The sequence below is a fragment of the Epinephelus fuscoguttatus genome, linkage group LG21 (genome assembly GCF_011397635.1).
Source record: "Epinephelus fuscoguttatus linkage group LG21, E.fuscoguttatus.final_Chr_v1".
Taxonomy (NCBI): domain Eukaryota; kingdom Metazoa; phylum Chordata; class Actinopteri; order Perciformes; family Serranidae; genus Epinephelus; species Epinephelus fuscoguttatus.
The window spans coordinates 33,563,298-33,586,297 of NC_064772.1; the positions used below are offsets into that span (position 1 = coordinate 33,563,298).

Sequence of the window (23,000 nt, forward strand, 5' to 3'; positions counted from 1 at the left end):
GTTTTTTTCAGCTTTCAGAGAGGCTGAGCAAATGCAGGGTCCTCACGTTAACGTCAGTATCAGTCAAATCCAGCTTAGCGAGCAAAGAGACAGATACAGAGACATCTGCTGTGTCCAAAATCATTCACTCATTCCCTACTCACTAGAGGACTAAATGCGCTCATCTGTAACATGAAAAATCACTTTTGGACATTACTCAGGTTATTTTTTCAGCGCCCAAAATGACGTCATTGCTGTCGCACAATTAAAACAGGTCATTTGAAAGGTATATCTGTGATAAAAACATTAGAATATAGGGCCTACTGAGCATATTTTGCCCAGATTAACAAATAACATTACAAAGTGCTTTGTGGTCGTTAACGTTGTGTTGTGATGCTGCTCTGCTCACATTAAACATATTAATGACATTACACTGGCACACAGACCAGAAGGCGCAGCGTGACTGCAACCTGTCTCAAGTAATTTTCTGTTTAACCTTTCTTGTGTTGAAGTTTGTTTTACCATTCAGTCATGTAATAACTTGTGCATTCAAGGTATAACATTATGCATTACACCATTACAGCACAAATCAGAGCTGGCTGCGACCCAGCTTGCTAACGTTAGCTAGCATTATTAGCCCTACTCTGTACAGTAACTGTGACACACTTGAGAACTACTACTTAGCATTTACTTTAGCATTTTCTAAAATGTCTTTGCGAAGCTCTGGTACCTGTTGCACTGTCTCTGTCTGTAACGACTTACAATCAGTCTAAAGCCCTATTCGGACGGGATTAGTTTTACATAGGTACGTGGGGTAAAGTAATAATTACCAGAGATTTTAGCAGTAAATATGTGTTTAGATATTTCGTCATATCCTGTTTACAAGTGGTTTTTCGCAGATTTTCAAGCATGGAGGCTCTTGAAGAAGCACTCAGTTTTGCACTTCACAGTCGGACAAGTCCGTGTGAAACCTCAGGTACTGTGGGCCTACGACGAACACATTTCAAGTGTGTTCGAGTGTGGTACACACAGGAAGCAACGTCATACGCAAGTGGATTTACCCCTCCCACTTGTGGTAGCTTTACTGATATTTATTATCCCGTGCGAACTGGCCATTAATATTACCGACGTCCTGTGGTAAAGTGACATTACCCTACGTGTCCATGTAAAACTAATCCCGTCTGAATAGTGCTTAAGCTAAATTTTTGTTTTCAGCAACTGTGTGTTGAACGTGTAACCAGAACAAAAAGGGATTGTTCCTGTTGCCAAAGGTACCATTCATATGAGAAATAAAACCACAAGAGTTTCACGAGACATAGCAAAAGAGTATGAAATCATAATTTGCAGAAGAGAATGACACGTAGACTGACAAGTCCATCACTCAACGTGAGTACATGATATCTCTGTCTTTCCCTGTCTGACTTCGTTCTCAACCTACATTAGAAAACAAACCCAGCAACATACCTTGAAATATGTATTTAGTCATGAGGGCTGAGAATGTGTTACTGATTTACTGTACTTCCTTTACATCGTATAAAAAATGAATGCCAAAAGTAAGGTATCATGGGGGCTAGGAGTAAGGTGGATAGGGTGTAATAATTCCCACTATACATTTGGACAGCACTACGAAATGGCTAGTAGTGAATGCTTTCAGACACAGCCATTGATTAGCACAGCTTTAACAAATAGCTAAACTTATTATCTGATATAATATCAGGGATTATGTCAGAATATAAATTGCTGGATGTAGAGTCAGAGTGTTATTAACATTCAGCTCAGTGTCCTGACATAATGGGAGAAGCTCTGTGTAATGTACTGACAGTGTGATGCAGAAGGCAGGAAGTGAAGGCTAAAGCTTGCCTCAGCTGCCGGACATCTGGTCCAGTAATAAATTCCCTCAGTACAAATGTGTTTACTGTCAAACCTTTCTATTTTACACCACTGGAAATTCTCTGCTGTTTTTCTGAGTCATTATCACATGATATTCATAGCTGGGACTTAAGAGGATCTCAAACAGGATGTTGAGTTGAAATATCGGATCATTCAAACATATGTGACATTTCCATACCCGAGTCACACTGGGATTCACACAAAGGCTTAAATGAATGGGTTTCAATCATCTATTGATGATAACAGACAGATGATGAGAGCAAAGGGAGGACAGAAGGATGCTAAATCATGACTTAGGGGGGTTTAGGGTTTCAGGGACTGGTTCGACACCTCATGTTAAGATTTTCCTTTAAGTCCTACAGTAGGTAAGGTTCCCTCGAATTAAGTCTTCTCTTCAAAGTTTCCTTAAAATGTTCACTTAAGTATTGTTATGTATTTATACAAAATAAGCATCATTGCTGAAACATATTTGCACACTTGTTTTAGTTTGAAAAATAATAAGAATACTTCAGTACATTTATGACACATCAACTGGGGCATCATGTGATGCAATTCTTCAAGGAACCACTAGATGGCAACACATCATTATGTAAGTTCACAGACCTTTTATTCAGGCCCAATAATACTCTCCCATCCTATACAGGCTACACTAGAAACATTTATTATATATTGTAGACATATCAAAATATTGTTTGTCATCTTTGACTGATTACGTCTAAGTCTTGACTCTATATTTATTATTGTGATGCTATAATTTGTGCTCAGCTGTCTTGCTGAACATGTGAGGAGACATTTTTTGTCATTGTCAGTATTCATTTTTAGATTTGTCTATGTAAAACAGTTTGTCCTTATGAATGCCAGACTGCCCAGAAAGTTGCAGAAAGATGACAAGAACCAAGGAAATGGTTAAATTGTGTGGATAGAATAACATTTCACATTTTTATTTGGATTTTTTTTTTGTATATGTAAAACTAACACATGCCAGTTTTGGATGGATAAACCAAGTGTTCCTATAGTTTGTCTGTTGTGACGTCAAGCCCGTCATCACCATGGGAAGAGCTATAGGAATGCTTTGTTATCCAATTCACATTGTTTTTTTGTCCCTGTTCGCTCATGCGTGCATAGCTCTCATACTATCCCTCTTTTACCATGCACACTGTAAAACATCAGCACACACTTATAAAAGGGTTTTGAGACTGTGAAAATCCTGACAACAGTTGCGGGCTGGATTCCTTTTCCCCCTCTCAAAAACAGTCATTATTTACCCGTCAAACAAACTGACTTTGCCACCGCAAAACCTGCTTTTCGGCGGTTATATTTAGTTTGCCAGCTAACATAGACATGTGGTTATAAATCTGTGTTTAATACAGGAAGGTTTTAATAACAAAAAGTACAATATGATGAAAAGATGCTGATTTATGTGGCACTTCCTTAAATCTCTGTTTGAGCGCTGTAAGGTGACATCGCTGCGTTAGGAATGTGTACACAAAGGACAAAGCAGCTACATGTGCTGTTATTGATATTCTGTACCTTGTATGTAAAGTTAGGTTTCCACGGGTGATGAGGCAGCCAGGTGGTATCCTGGACTGTTTGCAGGGAAGGATCCGGAATCAGGCTGTTTGCTCTGTAAGGCCTGTTGTCTATCCAGGAAAAACATTCCCACCGTGGGGCTGAGCGGAGCATGCTGAGGAACAGCAGTTTACCACAAGCAGGGCGGATACAGAGCATCCTGCATCCTGGATGCTCACTGCAGCTAAACCTCAGCCATGGAGACCCAACATGGGATTAGGTAACCTCTCAGGGCACCTCCACCACCACCACCACCACCACCATCCCCACACTGCTTCTCCTTCCCATGTTACATGTGTGGTTGGATTTGGTGTGGTGGTCCAATAACTTTAACATATAAGTTTAACTTTACATGTGTATGATTTGGGCAGTGGTGTTAGGTAGTTACAATGGGCTCTAATGCACGCTATTGTGAACATATTGTTTTGTTACATAATCAAATAGAGACTCAATACTGGGCAACATCAGCATATATATTACCCAGCAATCATCACTGAATGTGTATGTGACACAGAAAAAAAACACACAACAAAAATAAGAAATTGATCATTTAATTTAATTCTTTAATAGTTTATTAATAGTTTATGTTGAATAATTCTTACAGATGCTACTGGCTATTTTACAAACAAACATGACACAGATGTGTTTGTCTTTTTCAAGGGCATATATAGCAAATGCACCTTTTTGAGTTCTTCTTTGAACGTAGCAACATTTCTAAGGTGGCAATCACTGATAAGGGCCCATTCTCACAGGCCCCTGTGCGACCTCACTGTCTGCATTATCTATATTTACGTCCCTGAAATTGGGTTATGAATCCATTTTTTTTTTCGTTCGACACAGCAGGCAAGATGAAGACATGCATGTGATTTATATTACTCTGAAAGTAAGGGCAATGTGTGGAGTTAAATAATTAATATTGACTAAATGTGACCAACTGCAAAGGGCTCATTTATAAAAGAAAAAATCACACAGTGTCAGTTTTCTTACTTTATTTCATTTTTTTTAATAATTACATGGATTGAGTTTCTTTCAGAAATTTAAATTTTGCAAAAAAAAAATTGAACATTTTCAGATCGTAAGACGTAACATCTGACCATATGTACTACAAGTGATTCTTATTAATTTGAGATACTCATGTAATTTACTTGATATGATATTTGAGCAAACATAGTTTTTGGAAAACCCCCAAACATACATCTAGACTCCTGCGTAAGTGCCATTGTATTGGAATGGCTTGTCTGTCACACAGTGACCTATGACCTCAGGTGTCCATCTCTGGACCTTGGGCTTGCCGTCCGGTCCCGGCCGGACAATGATGGTGCTTCTGGACGCCAACGAAGGGTCTTCGTCATAAAAGTTGAAGGGTCGGAGGATGAAGCCTACTGAGTTGCCGGGTGTTGCCGTGTTGGGGATGTCCTCTGAGTGAGGCACATGGAGGAAGCCCACTGTCACCCAGGCGACCAGGTCCTGCACACAGGAGGGCAAACATTACATTAGAATTTTCAGAATAGGACACATTAAGTGGTTTTTATCTACTTAAGAGTGTAAACAGAAAGAAAATGTCAGCATTGGTGAGTCACCATGACGGAGAGTGAGCAGAGCTGATGAACAGATTCTTTTCGGAAAAGCAAATTTAGACCAATGACGTAACCTCCCAGAAAAACACCCCCACCCCTGAAATGTAAACCACATTTCTAAGAATCCATGTGAAACATCACAAAGGATTCTGTCCATTAGTGAATTGTGACGCCTTGCACCAGTAAAAAAGGGACTGAGTATGTTGTCTTGCTTTAATCATCACTAACCCCCCAAATCTCAAAAACCACATAACAGAATTGTAACTGAACTGTTACTGTAGATGGTGGTGATCACAAGATGATATTGTTTGATACAGTAAGGTTGTCGATAAACTTTTTCTCACTGGTTTTCAAATGATCTGTACTTGTTAAGTGTTCTTTAACATATGGGGACTGTGTTTGAAATATGAAATGAGGTGTGTTGGATTTTTCAGTGGAATAGTTCAACATTTTGGAAAACAATTTTGTTTGTTTGTAGGGTTGGGTACCGTTCATAATTGAACCGATACGGTACCGGTACCGGTATCTGGAATTCTGTACCGGTACCAAATTGTACCTTATTTCGGTACTTTTTAACCCTATGGGCCCTAGGCGTTTTTGGGGTATTTTTACTGCCTTTACTTCTAAGCTCATATCACAGTCATTATAAAGGCTACATACACATGCAGTATCCTGTTTTTTCAGGACAATCTGGGCTAACCAGATTTGCATCATCATTCCATGTCCTTCTATGTGCCTGTATTTTATATTAATTTTTATATCAATGAAAAAAACAAATCTGTGTGCCTCAATTCTTACATTTTTTCATGTATCTCACCATAGCAAGTTGGAAGTTGACATATTCTGCCATATATGAAGAGGGGAGACTCTCTGGAATCTGGCAATATAAGAACCATGATGCTGGGACATTCTGTCACTTCACAGCTGTCCAAAACATGTGGTTTGTGCCAGGCGGACATGATTGCCAGTATTTTTTCATTATTGCAAGAAATTCCATTGACTCATTCACAAGTCAAAAATGTGTTTTATCTGAAAGAAACATGCAATATTTACATCTAAGATCATTGAAAAATAGTCACCCAAGTGCAATGATGTCCTCCAAGATAATATTTGTTTTTCAGTTTCAGTTATATATTGGGGGGCATTTTGGGCATTGGTGGGGGGGCACGTGTCCCCCTCAATGTATATGGTGACTACGGCCCTGTCAGGATGCAGAATTAGGCTGCAGTTGTCTGGGTGCACAAAGGTGAAGTGCCTGGTCTTGTCATACAAAGTTTGATGGAGTGTCAACTGGACAATATGGAGATATTTGCATCTTGAAAGCCGGACTACAAATGTGGATAGACAGGGAGAAACACACGCAAGCCTAAGACGTGGTAAGATACGATATTCCTCATCATATGAAGTGACTGATAACAAGATCTGTATAATGGGTTGTAAAGAAATTCGTCAGGTTTTTATTTTGTAGACAATCAATCTGTACTTAGAGCGTGATGGGATGACAGCACAATGATGTGTGTGGTCCTGCGCTTTCATGTGATATGCGTGGCATTTCTGTGCGAGCCTGCGTTTGTGAGTAATCCATCCAAGAGTAATGTGTGTGCAGAGATGTATGAAAGCTCTGTTATACATCATTTTATTGTAATTTTTCGCTGTGAAAACACTGGATTACCGACAAAAGCCTTGTCGGAAAGCTACAATTCTGCTGTTGGACGCACTATGCGTCCAACCATCCACGATGTGGACGCACTATGCGTCGTTCGAGCCCATAGTCTAAACTTCTCAGTTTCAACATTTTATTGAGAACATTTAGGAACAGTGCTGCACGTTAACTTTTGTCCGCACATTGTTTTTGTCGCCATTGTTGCTGAGTCTGAGGTGCCAGTCATGCGCTCTCGCTCCGCCTCCACCTCAGGAACCGAAATTTGGCACCGTTTCATTTTAAGTGAATCGGTACTCGGTAGTACCGACATGAATCGGTACCAAGTACAAAAAGTACCGAGTTTCGGTACCCAACCCAACATCACTGATGTTACTCTTGTGTTTATTGTGGACAGGATGTTCACTACTGTACCTTGTTGACTATGTCTTCATTGTTGCGGATGTAGTCCTCAAAGGACACAGTAGGATCCCAGGGGTCGTTCTGGGTGTAAATGCTGCTGCTGCTGGCTTCACTATCTTTATGACGAGTCACAGCCAGAGGATACCTGCAGAGAGACAGTCCACCATGCAATCAGTTTTTTACGTTACCTGTCATTCTGACAGCTTACACATAAAGAATTCATACAGAGTAATGACACCAAAGCCGCCAACAGCCCTTTCCGACGGGGAGCTGTGAACAAATATGACCGAATTTGGGGTAAATGTGATGATAGAGAAGACATTTGGAATGGTGGCAACCATAAAAACATGACATATTGGGTGTAAATATTTTACCCTACATCATATATTTTTTAAGGCAACATAAGAGGAAATATTTTATTACCTTGACCAGGTGATGCCATTTTCCTCTTTCCAGTCTTTTGGCAGAACGCTGTTGGCATGTGAGTTAAACTGAATACGGTAACCCTTCTGGTGTCCCCATTTATTTTTCTCACTGGGGTTGTAAAAGTGCACATAGCGGGGGAACTTTTTGCCGAAGCGGAAAGCGGCAGATCGCTCGGTCTCATGCAGTGTCTTCTCAAGTTTGGACTGGACGACGAAATTCTTCGGGCTCCAGGGGTTTGTGAAGTTGACGAATTTCAGATCAATTGACTCAACGCTGTTCTCCCGACCTGTGCCAGAGTGAAGGCAAAGAGTTTACAGTAGAAGTTAGATGTCAAGGTTTAAGCAGTCTGTTAAGTCACTGTACAGTATATTTACTTTTGCATCAGAATTGAATTGTGTATGGCACATAGCCTTGATCACAGATAGCCTTTATCACACATTTTAAAACAGTCTTACAAACTTGATAGGCTGTCCAAGACTGTCTTTATGACAGGGTAAAGTCAAGACCATGTTACCTGGATTGGCATCAATAAAAGACTGAAAGTTAAGTCTCTGTTTGCCCTTTCTTTCACCTCATTTTACAGCCTTCACAGCTTCAAGATAAACACAATAAACACACTGAGATTGTGTTGAGATTGTTTTAAGGACAATAATAAGTCACCACTGTTCTTTAAAGACCACAGTGGGGTCATACTTGTTGCCCATTGACTGAGTTTGTAAAATATTATGTGATGAGTTTTTTTCCAATCCCATTGCCAAACGAGAACATCAATACCAGAGGATTCTGCATCACAGGATTATGTTTACCACCAAAGTTTTTCTATGATCAGTACAATATCTGTGAATGGCAACTATGGCATGGGAAAGGATTGTGGTTATGGCATATATATAATGGTTAAGGTATGGTCAGGTTTGGGCAACGGTGATATTTGGGGATTGGGGAAAGATCATGGCTATGTTGATTATAGGGCATGACAGGATTTAAACTCCTGTCTCCTATGTGAGTTTGATTCATTACACCCTTACTCTCCACCTTGGTACATAAAGGTACTGATACATTTGACATAAATTGTGAGGTGCAGAATCCTCCAGTATGGCGGTAATTTACAAGACACTTGGCTGGGTTTTCCACTGATCTTGAATTAAGCCTTTTTTATGAAGTACAGACGGTCAATGGTCAACAAAGAGTTACTGCTTAAAAAGTGATCTAAAAAACTTGCTAATTGTACCGTAATACTCACCAGCAATATCCAGGTCAACTTTGTAATGGATGAGGTGTGTGTGGAGGTTACCCAGCACATAGTTGTACACCTTGTTACCATAGTGAAGTCCGTTAGGTGTAAAGAAAGTGGAGTGGATGTATCCGGTGGCGCTGACCTTTACCTCTGCCACCCCATTCTGGTATAAGAGGAAGTCCCATATGTAATCGTAGTTGTAAACCGTCGAGACTGTCCGCAACACCAGAACATGGTTTTCCAGCCCTGCGTAGAAGTTGTATCCCCCGTTGAAGTTGGAGTTGAAATGCCTTCTCAAAGGCATAGCAGTGGTCATCTCAAAAATACAGAGTGCATTTTTGTGGTGCAAAGGTTTGTCTGTGTCAAAGTAGTGGTAAAGGTCAACAAAGGTGGCTAATTCTGGACAGTCGATTCCAGGTGCCAACTCGTAGGTTGAGCTCCCCATTGCCCAGCCAGCATCTATGTACTTGGTTTGCATAGCTGCGGGAGTATCACCAGAATAGAACGCAATAGCTTCTTGGAGGCTGATCTCATAGGCAATCCTTTCTCCATTAAAACGCAGGTCAAAGACTTGAAGCCCAGCTGTTGTGCGGACTCTGTAGGTGAAAGACCATCCGGCATATTCAACAAAGTTGCGGTCAACGTGATATCGAGGCCCCTGAGGCTCGACAAGCTTTGGCCCATGGATATTAGTGGGTGTGTTAGTGTGACCCCGGGGGATGTAGGTAGAGTAGAGGTCATTATCATCATGATCAGGCAGTTTGATCTTCTCCACACCTCCTGATTCATATTTTTCAACCAGTTCCTCAACACTGTCAAAGTACATACTGTTATACCAGACCTTCTCAACGGTCCACTTTTCTGGATCCAAGTCCTGGTGGTTGATCAGTACCTCAAACCCAACTGGGTGAATGAAATAACCCTCCACGAACTTCTGCAATATGATCCAGGTTCTCCTTTCACCTGGACCCAACCCACGGGGACCTACATCTGAGAATGTCAGGCAGCGGTCAGAGCAGTTAGTAAAGGAAAACCCCCCTGTGCTTTCAAACAGGAGCTTGTGAGCTTTTTTTGTTATCTTCCCGAGGATCTCACTAATATGGTGATACTCAGCAGCAGTAACGGGCCTCGAGTAAAAGTGGATAGGCCTATCCCCCTTGAACATCTTGACTTTGTGGGACTTTGGGGATGGCAAAGGGCTGACGATGTATTCAGTGATGTTGGGAGTAGTCTGGTTTCCAAACTGGATGATCACACGAGCTTGACGAGGGGGTTTGGCCTGCCCACGGTCCAGAGCTCTCAGGGCTTCATGCTTCCTTGGCACATGAAGTTCCATCAGGATGATGCTGTTTTTCTTCAGAGTATTGCTACGAGCATCGGTGAGCTCCATTTCCGGAATACCGTGCAGGTAGGCCCGGACAGCTTTCATCTCACGTGCTGTGAGGTCGGCAAACATGGGGGCACCATGATGGGCCCAGTCTCTTGATCTAGAGGCACTACAACCAGCCAAGCAGATCAGCATCAGTGGACAGAGAAGCCTCATGGCTGTAAGATAATGAGAAAAGAATATCCAGCATGAATTTAGTGAAAGAGGGAGAAAAACTGGATATGTTGAGTGAATTCAAACGCAGACTGTTCTAAAGCCTAAAGCATCACAACCTCAAGTAACATCTCTCCTGCAGAATTCCAAGGACACTCCTGACTCATCTGTCTTTCTTCCTCACAGCCGGATAAGCATTTCTTGCTCTATCCCTTAACTCTATTTGCTTTAATCATATCAGTCTCTCCTCTACGTCTCCAAAGGAGCACATACACTATATATCAGCCTCTGACACTCGCAGTCAACAGTGTTCCTCCCACTGCTCCCTGTTTATCTTCCTGCACTGTTTTATGCTGCACACTTATGAGATAAACTGCATTCAGTTTCAAAATTCCAATCAAGGTCTCAATGCAATTCGTCACATTCTGCAGAATTAATTAGATTGTATAATATGTTTACGCAATAGCATTTATGTAATAATGTTATTAATGTTAATGACTCCCCATGCTTCCTTTCTTGCACCTCTGAATCTGGATCAAAGAAATAGACAAAGCTACTGCACCTGTAGTCGTCCACTTGCTCTCAGCAGTTTGTAAAGTAAGGTTGATCAGTCGTGTCCCCTTGCTTCAGCAATCAAAGAATCGTTCTTATGGAAACAGGAATCAGTGCACTGCTGCTTATATTTAGCCACCTACTTTGCAGTGACGGAGGCTGATTGGTCAACAGTGTGTTGTAAATATGATGAAATAGGTACAGAAGGCAAGGCGAGTTTATTTGTATTGCACCTTCAAGGCAACTCATATTGCTTTACATAAGACATACAGTAAAAGGAATTTAAAAAACACAAGGCAATATAGAAAGACATAAAAATGATTTTAAAGAGCAAAGTGAAAGATGTAATTAAGCTGATGGCAGGTCACCAAGACAAGGCAGCTTTATTTGTATTGCACATTTCATACACCAGGGCAATTCAAAGTGCTTTACAGAGCAATAAAATGTAAAACATAATGAATAGGAAAGGAAACTGATTTACAATAAAAGAAAAAACTACTTATTAATTACAGTTATTATATATGCAGATCACGATATGAATAAATTGTACAAATTTAAATTTTTTTTTGGGCTTTTTGGCCTTTAATTGATAGGACAGGCTAGTGTGAAAGAGGGAGAGAGAGAGGGAGTGACATGCAGCAGAGGGCCACAGGCTGGAGTTGAACCCGGCCGCTGTGGTGACAGCCTTGTTCATGGGGTGCCTGCTCTACCACTAAGCCACCGACGCTCCGTACAAATTTAAATTTAATGAAGCCCAGGGAGAAACCAAAGTTTGTGTGATAGTGAGAGAGAGGTGATGCAGATATACGCACACATTGTCTGAGAGTTTGTTATAAAAACAACTTAAAGTCTTGGGTTTTTTTTTCATCTTCATTCAACTGAAAAATGTTTTCTTCTTATATAGAGGGTTGTTTGGCAATGAGAGCAGTCTTTATCAAGAAGAAGTGTCTATTAAGTCTTTTAAACAGTCACAGCACATTTATACATACCTCATTCAACCGGTTAAACAGGTCTTTTTTATTTATTGTATTATAACTTTGGCTGTTATTGTTGTCACACTTGTACTGTCAGTAGTGTGATAGTTGCTGCAGTGCCAGTGTGCATTCATGGTCCCCAAAGCATGAATCCTACTGACTTTGGTAATCCCCTAACTTTCCATTTTCCAGTTTTTGGGGAACTGTCTCCACACCCATCAGTTGGATTACCATGACAGCGGTACACACTTTTAAACATCCCCCACAGGATGACTTGTGATAACCTTTGGTAATCCCCTGACTTTTCACCAAGCACCACCATCAGTACTCTGATTTATGACCAAATACCTTACAAGCTAATCATTCCCAGCCTCAGTTGTTTTCTCTGTTTAGTGCAAAACCGAAAATGTTAAACTAAGATGGTTATGGAAAAACATAATACTTGGTCACTGTGAGCATATCAGTATGCTGACATTAGCATTAGTATTGGTATCTCTGTGTATATGTATCACTGGGCCTCTAGCATGGCTGTAGACTGTAGACTGTATAAAATAACAGACATGGGTATCGTGAGGCCACCAACACATTTGTGGACTCTTGTTTTAAAGCCTTGAGTTCAGCATTTTGGCTGTCGTCATCTTGGGTTTTTTGGGAGCCAGAAGTGATTTGGATGAGAGGGTGGAGCTGTGGACGAGTGAAGGGTGGATCTAACTCGTAGCCTCGCAGCCAGCCTGTTACTTAAAGCAACATCTTAAATATGCATAACTTTAAGCCCTGTTTAAATTTCAATGGTTGAGTGCTAAAAAAAATTCAAGCCCTATACAGTGGTCATGGATGCTGACATTAGCAATAGAGACCAAAACCATTTTCTATACCAGGCTGTAATCATGTATATTTCTGCTACAAAGTTGGGCACTTTAACATTTGTGTCTATAGGGATTGACTCACTCTTGGAGCCAGCCTCTAGTGGCCATTAGAGGAACAGCAGGCTTTACTTTTCAGCAGCATGTTCTGAATGTAAGATTAATATAACCTGCACCCTCAACCACCCTCTCTGTCTCAATCCACACTCCTCTTTCCCTTCTTCTTATAGATGGTGACGAATCACTAAACTAACAAAGTGACAAAACTCATTTATGTCTCTATTAAGACACACAATGTATCCAAGGCTGCAATAAAGAGTTTGCTGGGAAGTCAATTATGACACACACCTCTCCAGGCTCAGGCTAAGGGAGTACTGTGGTGACAGCTGTGTTTGAGCTTCCTCGCTCCAGGGTCAGGAGGTCAGACTTTGGATACTGGTGAGTCTAAAAGCCTTCAGTCCCGTGTCTGTTGACACGCTTCATTGAATAAATGCCCTCATCATCCTTCCCGAAACGCCTCTCTTTACAGGATTAGGCTCTGACAAACATCTCTTTATTCTGGGGCTGAGGCGCCACCACCCCCGCCATTACCTCCAGCGTCCTGTAATGTTTGACGGGGCAAAGTCAGTGGATGTGTCCGTCACAGGTCCGGTGACCAATGCCTGCCATCCCAGCTGTGACCTTGCTACTTATATCCAATGGCAGTGGGTTCAGATGCTACTGTACATCCCTTGAGTCACCCCCCACATTTAAAACCCTGCATCTGGGGCTCCGCTCCCCCTATAAGGCAAAGCATCACCGAGGAGTGTTTCACATTCTGTTGGACAGAACAGCAAAGAAGAATAATGACCGAACAAAAGGAAACAGAGCCCATATAAACTTAAATATCGATTAACAAGCTAAGGACTTATTATGGAAATGATTTCCCAAAAGCACTTCAAAAGTAAGTACACCTTGCATTAATTGTATCAGGATTTGGATTACAGAAACATGTCTACATGCAAGTAATGTTATACGGATTTGTTTGATCACACACAATGACAGTGCATTATAATCAATCGTCTGACTGGTTAAAGTCCACACAAGAGGCTGTAAACCTGCCTGACTTTTACTACTAAATGTCAGGAAGAATTTAATTTTTGAGCCTTCATGGCAACATTGATGATTTCAAATTGATAACAAGATGTCTAATCACAAATATTGAGAATAAAAAACTTGAATCCAAACTTTTTTTTTTACAGGAATTTTAGGCACAAACATTCAGGAGAGAGCCATGGAGACACTACTACTGACTCTGCTTGGACTGCAGACAGTGATGGGAGCAGGGTGAGCATGATTCAGAGCAGGATGGAGCACATATTGTAGGCTATACAGTATACTGAGGTATTGAGGAAAGGAAAGTGAGAAGTGTCCTAACTCTCTGAGAAACTCAGTTTTAACAGTGTTGTAGTAATTGAAATTACTCTTCATCTCAAGACTACTTTTTAAAGGTCTCGGTCTTGTCTTGGACTTGACTGCATTTTTACTTTGGCTGGTTTTGTTCCCAAGATTTTGTTTCAAAACCAGCCAAGACCACAAGTGGGGGGTTATCACTAAATTGCCTGTGCATGTTGATTTCAGCTCCTTAGTGTCTACATTTTGCTTACAGAAAACAAAGGAAAATTCCCACGTATAAAATTAATTCCTTTTAATAATATACACACGTATATACAGTAGATGGCAAAATAAAAAATGAAAATTAAGAGGAATCTTCATTTGTTTTCTGTGGTTGTTTTATGGTGATGTGGATCTACAGTTCCTAAAGTTTACGTACATATTCCACATTTTATCATAAGTGTGGCACTCGCCCTGCATTGGTCTTGGTCTTAACTCGGTCTCATCCCCTCAAAATCTTGGTCATGTCTTGGTCTCAGTACACTCTGGTCTTGGTCATGGCTTGGTCTTGGTTTAGGTGGTCTTGACTACAATAGATATGATAAGTCCAAAACTTACATTAGAATCCATGTTGAAGATAAAGTTGTTAAGGTGCTAATAGCACTCTGGGTTTAGTCTGAGCTACAGTACATTCATTATTGTGTTGTCATAGACTGGTGCGCATGCAAGTGTTGAGCAGTTGCATGCAACAAGTGGGATAATATTGTAGTGCTCCTCACTATTATTCTATTAAAAATGCACTATAGAAAAAAAGGTGCTGGTCTCTGTATCAGTAAGCAATTTATAAATCTGTTTTATGCCATAACGTTAACATAAGAACATGGTTACTGATAATATTTTCATACTTATTCTGATTTATTTTCATAAACGAGCCTAAATGCAGCCTCTTCAGAAATGCTAACTAACTCTGTTCGTTACGGTCTTGGTATGAGTTTTATAATGGGGATCATTGTAGGGCAGTATCTCCTTCTTGTCCACAGAATTCAGGACCTTCAATTAATCGTTATACAATTACCTTTGTGCACAGTAATGCCCTTGAAAATGAAGTATTAAAAAGGACATTAAATCTGTGTATTGTGCTCCAGACACTGGTGTGAACACACAGTGGAGGAGAGAGTGGAGCGAGTCCTGTCTCCACGTCTGCAGCTTGAAGTGAGCTGTTCCGAGGTGTATCAGTACAACACCCAGGGCTGGAGGCTCGACGTAGACAGGATGCGTGTCAAGCACGGGGGTGACGATGGCATCGCACTGTACTACAAACAACAGGGTCCCAAGGCGTCCTGTTTCTTGTACAAGTAAGTAAAAAGTTGAGTTATTGTCACTGTGTTGGCCTGTCTCTTAGCCTCAAGGAAGAATTTCTTGTAAACAGAATCACTCAGGGCATTATCAGGTCATTAAAAGTTAAAAAGCATTGTGGCAGTATTGATCATATGAAAAAGCAATCCTCAAATGTTTGCACATATTCACACCCTCCTGGTAAAATAACTTGACAAGGAATCCAGTGCAGGAGTTACTGCCTTTATAGAAGTGAGACATTTCGCAAAACACTGAACTTTGATCAGCTTGGGTAAATTTTGTACTTCTGAAGGTGCAACCAAGGAATCTATGTGCCTTGCACTAAAGGGTAACATGTTACCTGTAAAGTATAAGATAGTGGGCAATAGTCAAGCCTTTGTACACCAAAAGGAGGAGAATATTCACCTGTTGTGTCTGTCGGTTTCAGGCCCCCAGAGATGGAGAACCAGCTGGTGAACAAGACAGTGAGGACGTGCTGTGAGGGCTGGGGTGGACCACGCTGCGCTGAGGGTGAGGACAAGAAACAAATCACTTCCATGTACAGCATCATGCTTATTTTATAAAATATAACAGTACATTAGGTTTATAAAACACTTCATATTTAGTGATGAGTGGGAAATATAAATGAAACCATGACCTACAAGTCATTAAAAAAAACAATCTGAACTTTTGTACAGTGTGAAACTTAGAAAACAAACTGTCATATTATTTCAAAAGGGAGAGACAGAAGAATCAAGTAAAGATAATATTTAATATAGAATATGAGTCAACAGCTTAACAGATGATTTGTACTGACTAAGATTTAACAGAAGTCTTTAGCACGGGGCGTCGGTGGCTTAGTGGTGGAGCAGGCGCCCCATATATAAGGCTGTTGCCGCAGCGGCCTGGGTTCGAATCCAGCCTGTGGCCCTTTGCTGCATGTCACTCCCTCTCTCTCTCTCTCCCCCTTCCACACTTGTCTGTCCTATCACATAAAGGCTAAAAATGCCCAAAAAATATCTTTAAAAAAAAAAGAAGTCTTTAGCGCTTGGACACTAGAGGGAGATATTTTGTGATTGAGGGACATCTGAGTGGCAGCAAGATTAATCCCCCCATGGAGTCCAGACGCTGGTGGTGATGGTGATGGATGATGACTCTGAGGCTGATGGTCTATGAGGCTGATGAATCCATAAAGACTAGTTGGTGATGGGGAGGTGGAGGGCGTGCATAACTGGAGAAAGAAAGAACTACAGCAGAGAAAGAACCATATTTAAAATGGCGCCATGTTGTTGGTCCGACATCCCGTTGTTCTGATATGTGATTATACTAGGCTATACTGTATTGGTGTACCATAGAGGATCAGCAAACGCAACAAAAGCAGGCTACTGGTTGAGATACAAGTCATAAAGAGGAGAGAATAAAAACGCCATAACCTCCTGTTGTTAACTCTGGGGTCCGGGTTGTGTGGGGAGCTCTCCGCGGTGCTGAACGGCTCCCAGTGGGCGTATTTCTCCCTTGATGGTGCGCCGCGACCGGCTCTGGGTCAGCTGGGAAAGGTTTGAGGCGAAGCAGGCTCACGGCTTATGTGTTTGTCACTTTCTTTTTCATTTTAACCCACACCATGATCTTTTCCTGACCCTAACCAAGTGGTTTTGTGCCTAAACCTAACCAGACCTTAACCACAGGGCATCATGATGATTTCGGAACAACGGGACTTCGGAACAATGGGTTTTATATGGTAGGAACAATGGGCTGTCGGACCAATGGATTGTCGGATGTTGTTGTATTTGCTCCCATTTTTCATGAGCTGAAATAAAAGAGCAAATTTTTTGTGTGTGCACAAAAGGCTTATTTCTCTCAAATTTTGTTGACAGCTTTGTTTAAAGCCATATCAGTGAGCCCTTTGCCAACATAACCCATCCTGACAGCCTGACAGGTGTGGCATATGAAAATGCTGATTAAACAGCATCATTACCACACAGGTGCACCTTGTCCTGAAATTCTCTGGTTGCAACTGTTGCATCACCTTTTATGGTGGCCAGTATTAGGAAATTTTGCATGTGAAGAAGCCGGATGTTGATGTCCTAAGCTGATGTGGTAACACATGGTCTGCAGTTCTCAGGAAGGTTGGATGTACTGCCAAACTCTTGGAAACAACATTAGAGATTACTTATGATAGTGAAACGAACATTCAGTTCACAGGCAACAACTGTCACCATTCCAAATTTGTAGTCTTCCAATTACTAAAAGCGTTTTACACTACATATCACATTCACCCATTCACATACTGGTGGCTAGGGCTACATACATACATGGTGCCACCTGCTTCTCGGTAACCATTGACCTGCACTCACACAATGATGGAACAGCCTTTGGGAGCAACTTGGGGTTCAGTATCTAGCCCAAGGATGCTTCGAGATGTGGCTGGAGAAGCTGGGGATCAAACTGCTGATCCTCTGATTGGTGGATGACCTGCTCTACCTCTGAGCCACAGCCTTCCCCACCTCCAGAAAGTGTTCTTCTGTTGACTGTAGATGCAGATTCCAGGTCAGAGTTACTGGTTACAGGGACAGTGGCAGTTTCTGGATTCAGGTGCAGGTGCAGGCACAGAAGACTGGAAATCAAGGCATAAAGCACCTCCGATGGTATCTCATTTATTTTAAAGATCTAAAGACAGTGACTGTTCTCTAATGTTTTTTTTCATTCCCCTGTCTCTTAACCCTTTTCCTCTCTATTTACTTCCTTCATTCTGTTTCTTACCTTTTCTCTCCGTCCTCTTTCTCCCAGGTGTGGGCGTGCGTGGCCAGTGTTACTCCACATGGAGTTGTGAGGAGTTCCCTGGGGTTCATAACTCCTCTCTCATGCCCATGGAGCAGTGCTGCAGCAGCCTGTGGGGGCTGAGCTGGAGGAACGCATCTGACCAGACCTGCTTGTCTTGCACCTACACTCTTCTTCCTGGTCAGAGAGCATCCACGCACATCTGCACACAAATGCATGCACACATACTGAACCCACACTGTTGAATACTGCTCTTCAAATTTTCTTGAATTCCCTCAAACTCTCTCCAGACTCCCAGTCCTCCCCTCTGGTGCGTGGTGGTCTCCTGGGTAGCGTCAGGGTGCCTCAGAGCTCGGCCACCTGCATGTCCTGGGGCGGAGCTCACTACCGCACTTTTGACAGGAAGCACTTCCATTTCCAGGGCAGCTGCACTTACCTGCTGGCGTCATCTACTGACGGCACCTGGGCAGTCTACATCAGCACAGTGTGTGATGCGAGAGGAGACTGCAGTAAGGTGTGAAACATGGATTCCACTGTTGAATTATTAGCGGCATAGTCTTTTCCCAGTAATAGTCACCATCAGTTAGTGTACATGACCAATGATATGTAGGCATATAACTTGTTTTGTGTGTATATACATACATGTTAATGTGTCTGTGGCCCTCTGGTTTCAGGCTCTGAAGATGATGCTGGGTCTGGATTTGGTTTCAATTCATCACAAGAACTTAACGCTGAACAACCTCACCGTTCCAAATGGAGAACCGCTCTTCCAAAATGGTAAACTATTTTTAGTTGTCAGTAAAGTTCTGTCTTCGTGCCATTTCTTGTCTGATATTGTCAATGAGGCATGACACATTGTTAGGTTATTTGCACTGAATCATCGGAGCCAAATGTACTTACAACATTGTACTTCTTAATAAATTGATATCTTAATTTTAATTTCTTATTGCACAACTTTTGGGGAAGATGGGCCAATAGATCTAGGTCTGTATATGTGTGTTGCATCTACAGAAAATAAATATCTAATCTCAATAAACAGATATCTGCATGTGCATGCATGCAGAATCAGTAGGCAAGCGTACAAGGTTTCGGTATCACAAGTGTTTTTAAGTGGCAGGTAAACAGTCTGTGTGGAAAGCAATGCAGAACACATCGGCCAAAAGACAGTCTCTGAACCCATCGGATATCCAACGACGACAACTTAACTTTATAGCAATTTTTTGTTGAAAAATATGTCCGCTTTCAGATAGAGGTATGCAGATGTGTTCATAGAGACTAGAGATTAGCCGAAATGACCAGCCCATGGAAGAAGAGGTCTTGGCCTGGATACTTGCTTGCTACACCAGAACTCTGGCAATATTGGCAGTTGCCCCCAGAAGCTTATCGTCCACTGGCTTATCTAACAAATAACATTAGAGAGTACCTCATCTATTCAAGAGTACAATTTGTCATTATAGAAAACATATTTCTGTTTGTGTCAAATTTACAAACATTTTGGGTGTACGTATTGGCAGTCATGCCCCGCACTTTTACATCATCTCCTGATTCCTCTTGACTTCATATCAATTGACTAAGTAATGTTTGGATGGATGGATGTACCGCCACTAGAAATACTATTCACTGACCTTACAAAACTTAAATGCTGTTGATCAACAATGTTGCACAGCAAAGTAGAAACTTGCAACGACAAAAAACATTTTTAAATTTCTTACAGGAGTGAGTGTTCATTGGCTGGGAGACTTTGTGTTCGTGGAGAGCGGCCTGGGGGTGAGGGTGAAGTTTGACCTGACGAACACCGTCTACCTGACAGTGACCGCTGAGCACCTGGCAGCCACCAGGGGGCTCTGTGGAGTCTACAACAACAATGCTGACGGTGCGGAAAGTGCAACTGCTGCAGTAGATGCATACATACAAACACCCTCAAGAGTCACGATGTAATGTGTTTTTACTGTCGCTGACCCAGGGTTATATGTTCCTAATTTTGTCTTGATTTCACTCAGCTAACCCCAACTCTAAGTTTTAATATTCAAACATCTTTGCAGTGCATGTGTAACCTATTTGTATCTTGGTGCCATAGATGATTTCACCACAATGGGTGGAACTGTGTCCCAGTACGCCGCCAGCTTCGGCAACTCCTGGAAAGTTCCTGACCAGCAGAATGAAGTACTGCACTGAATGCAATGAATGAGTATTTCACTTTATTTGCACCATTGTAGCTCTTTGTTCATTTTTTTCATGAGACATGATGTGAATGCTGAGTTCTGTGATGTTTCTATTGCATTCAGTGTGTCAACGAGATGCATCCTTGGTAACTGAGCCTCTCTGTGTCCCACGCTTCCCTCAGGGCTGCAGCGACGCAGCTGAGCTCGGTCACAGCTGTGATGTATCAGGAGACCCTGCCCTACGCAGGCAAGCAGAGTCAGCGTGTCACCGACTGCTGGAAAACCCCTTCACACACTGCCACCTCCGGGTCAGACACCCCTGATGCTTATCACAGTCACACGGCATTACCAATGTTTGCTAACTCTTTGTTTGTAAGTCCACAGTCCTGGTGGATATAATCAGATGCCTCAAGTGAATTTCTTTTAAGTCTGTAGTCAGCTGTAAATCAAAATGCTCCTGGAAGTAAATCATTTACAAGGTGTCAGTTATTAGAGCAGAATTATTTAGAAAGATGCAAGCAATGGGACTGTGTTAAACACTGTCCTTAAGTGTACTGGCTACATGGAAAACACTTTGGGTCTCTTGCAGAAATAAGTACTAGTTTTAGTTCAGGCTTCACTTGGCATTGCCTAGAAAACATTTTGAAATCTCTCCGGCCTTATCTGACACTAAATTAATGAACAAATGTGATACAATTCTGGTTAATAATTTATGAATTAAGATATGGCTATATCTATTACCTAACTCTCTCGGGCTTTACGTGTCACCTTTCACTACACTCCTTTTTCATATAATAACATATTGCAGTGCATAATTTGCATGTTTGCATATCCTATTTATTTATTTTTTGCAAAGATTTTCCCTAATACCTGTCAATACCGTGTATCTGTGTTGATTGGAGGAACAGTGTGCAGCATTCAGAGCAAAAGCTTTGCTCTGTAAAGACGGAGGAGTAATGGCGTTCTCAGCAAAGAATGAAGTCACACTGCGTCTGTGTGTGTTGTAGTCCGAGCTTCTTTGTTTTTTGTTGTGGTAGCCAGTCCGGCCACACGTCCATGTTAGTGCATGTGAGTCCCTCAGTGTGTCTCAAATCGCATACTTCTGTACTAAACTCTTAATATTTTGCGTGCACTAAGTGTGTTCACACTGCATAGTATTGGAAGATGCAGTGTACTACTGGTGGACTCAAAACGCTCCAAAAGTTGAGTGCAGAATGACGGACATTTCTCACCCTCAGTGGTTGCCATCTTTGTGACGTAGCAAACTTATTAACTTGTGACATGGCGGCTGGAGACAACAAGGAGCCTGTTCGGTACATATGTTTTCTGCATTAAGTATCAATACTGTTGTCGAATAGAAGCAGTCAGTAATGTTTGTTGGGTCTGTAATGATTTCGTACCGTGGACAATACTGCGAGTGTTAACATTTGCTAGCTAGCTAACTTGCTCCTAGCTACAGCAGCACATTTTAATCAGTATTGATGTTGTGGCGCAAGTTTGGTTTCTGTGTGGACAAAGATAGTGGTCAGATGTCAGCGATAATGCTCCATCGGCCATTTGCAATTCGCCATTTAAAAGAAGACAACGAAGAAGAAGAGGCGGTAAAAATAAAAAAGCTGTCGTCACTTCCGGTAAGTGCAGAACGGCAGTGCACGATTTGAGACAACACTACCCTGTTGAAATTAGTGCATCACACAAGAGGAATGTAGTGTACATAGTGTACTAAATTGACGTGTACTAAAGGAAGTACGCAGTTTGAGATACAATCTGGCTAGCTACTCGCCACTCTGCACTCTGCTCATTCAACGGTTACCACCCACCTTCCAGACCCCCTCCACATTAACATTGTTAGCTCTGCTAGTACTGTTGCTGTTGTGTTAGCACCGCCACTCACGCTGTTAGCACAGTTAGCTGCTAGCCGCCTGCTCAGCCACCTCCGCGTTAAGAGCTGTGTGCAGGCAATACCGGCTCAGACTCTAACTCATAGATATGGTCTGAATGTTGCCTACAGCTTCTTTAAACTCACTATGTGCAGTTTTCATACATTTCTGACTCCCGTGGAGTCAAACTGTGTACTGCTGAGTAATCCAGATGTGATAACTTTGTGTCTTTGTGTCTTTCAGTTGGACCCAGCAGCGTACGTAGACACCTGTCTCTACCTGTACTGTAGCCTACCACCCAAAGAGAGAGATTCAGCAGTGTGTGACACGCTGGCCAGCTACGCCCGAGAGTGTGCCCAGCAACATGTCGTCATACTGTGGAGGACAGCCACCCTATGTGGTAATGAAATAGAGCAATTTTAGTGTCATGTTGACTGTGGAGCAGGATTGTAAAACACACATGATGCAAAGCCACCAGTATCATCCTTTGACTTTGTTTCGTCCTCTCTGTCTCTGTCTCTCCAGGCCGTGTCTGTCCCAGAGGTCAGGTGTTCTCAGACTGCGTGTCCTCCTGTCCCCCCAGCTGTGCGTCTCCCCAGCCCCCTGGTCTTGCTGCAACCATGGGCCAGTGTAGGGAGGAGTGTGTGGGGGGCTGTGAGTGTCCGCCAGGCCTCTACCTTCACCAGGGACTCTGTCTGAAAAGAGATGATTGTCCTTGTTTTCACCGCAGGCGCACCTATCAGTCAGGGGACAGGATACAGCAGAGATGCAACACATGGTAAAGGAAAATTGTTTGTGTCTCTCC

At 42.1% G+C, this 23,000-nt stretch overlaps 2 protein-coding genes across 2 annotated transcripts in view; one reads left to right on the plus strand and one right to left on the minus strand.

Annotated features, from left to right (window-relative positions):
* Positions 1-3,980: 3,980 nt before the first annotated feature.
* aoc1 (amine oxidase copper containing 1) lies at positions 3,981-10,918 on the minus strand. Its single transcript, XM_049565510.1, has 5 exons — positions 10,840-10,918; positions 8,744-10,282; positions 7,501-7,789; positions 7,090-7,222; positions 3,981-4,905 (listed from the first exon to the last, which is right to left on the minus strand). The coding sequence occupies exons 2-5, from the start codon at positions 10,278-10,280 to the stop codon at positions 4,636-4,638; spliced, it is 2,229 nt and encodes a 742-aa protein (XP_049421467.1). The 5' UTR covers positions 10,281-10,282; positions 10,840-10,918; the 3' UTR covers positions 3,981-4,635.
* A 2,631-nt stretch (positions 10,919-13,549) lies between these two features.
* The window catches only part of sspo (SCO-spondin), a 103,801-nt gene continuing 94,350 nt past the window's right edge, over positions 13,550-23,000 (plus strand). Inside the window, exons 1-12 of the mRNA XM_049565646.1 lie at positions 13,550-13,609; positions 13,908-13,992; positions 15,186-15,395; positions 15,824-15,906; positions 18,163-18,333; positions 18,444-18,667; positions 18,828-18,930; positions 19,868-20,026; positions 20,231-20,316; positions 20,498-20,623; positions 22,439-22,595; positions 22,721-22,973. Of these exons, the coding sequence (XP_049421603.1) occupies positions 13,579-13,609; positions 13,908-13,992; positions 15,186-15,395; positions 15,824-15,906; positions 18,163-18,333; positions 18,444-18,667; positions 18,828-18,930; positions 19,868-20,026; positions 20,231-20,316; positions 20,498-20,623; positions 22,439-22,595; positions 22,721-22,973 (1,688 nt within the window). The 5' untranslated portion in view covers positions 13,550-13,578. The remainder of the gene's footprint in view (positions 13,610-13,907; positions 13,993-15,185; positions 15,396-15,823; positions 15,907-18,162; positions 18,334-18,443; positions 18,668-18,827; positions 18,931-19,867; positions 20,027-20,230; positions 20,317-20,497; positions 20,624-22,438; positions 22,596-22,720; positions 22,974-23,000) is intronic.

Coding starts and splice junctions, on each gene's coding strand:
- aoc1 (XM_049565510.1), bottom strand. CDS start 10,280: ATGAGGCTTCTCTGTCCACTGATGCTGATCTGCTTGGCTGGTTGTAGT. Junction 7,223..7,500: donor AATGGCATCACCTGGTCAAG/GTAATAAAATAT, acceptor GTCTCTCTGCAG/GTATCCTCTGGCTGTGACTC. Junction 4,906..7,089: donor ATGAAGACATAGTCAACAAG/GTACAGTAGTGA, acceptor TCCTGTGTGCAG/GACCTGGTCGCCTGGGTGAC.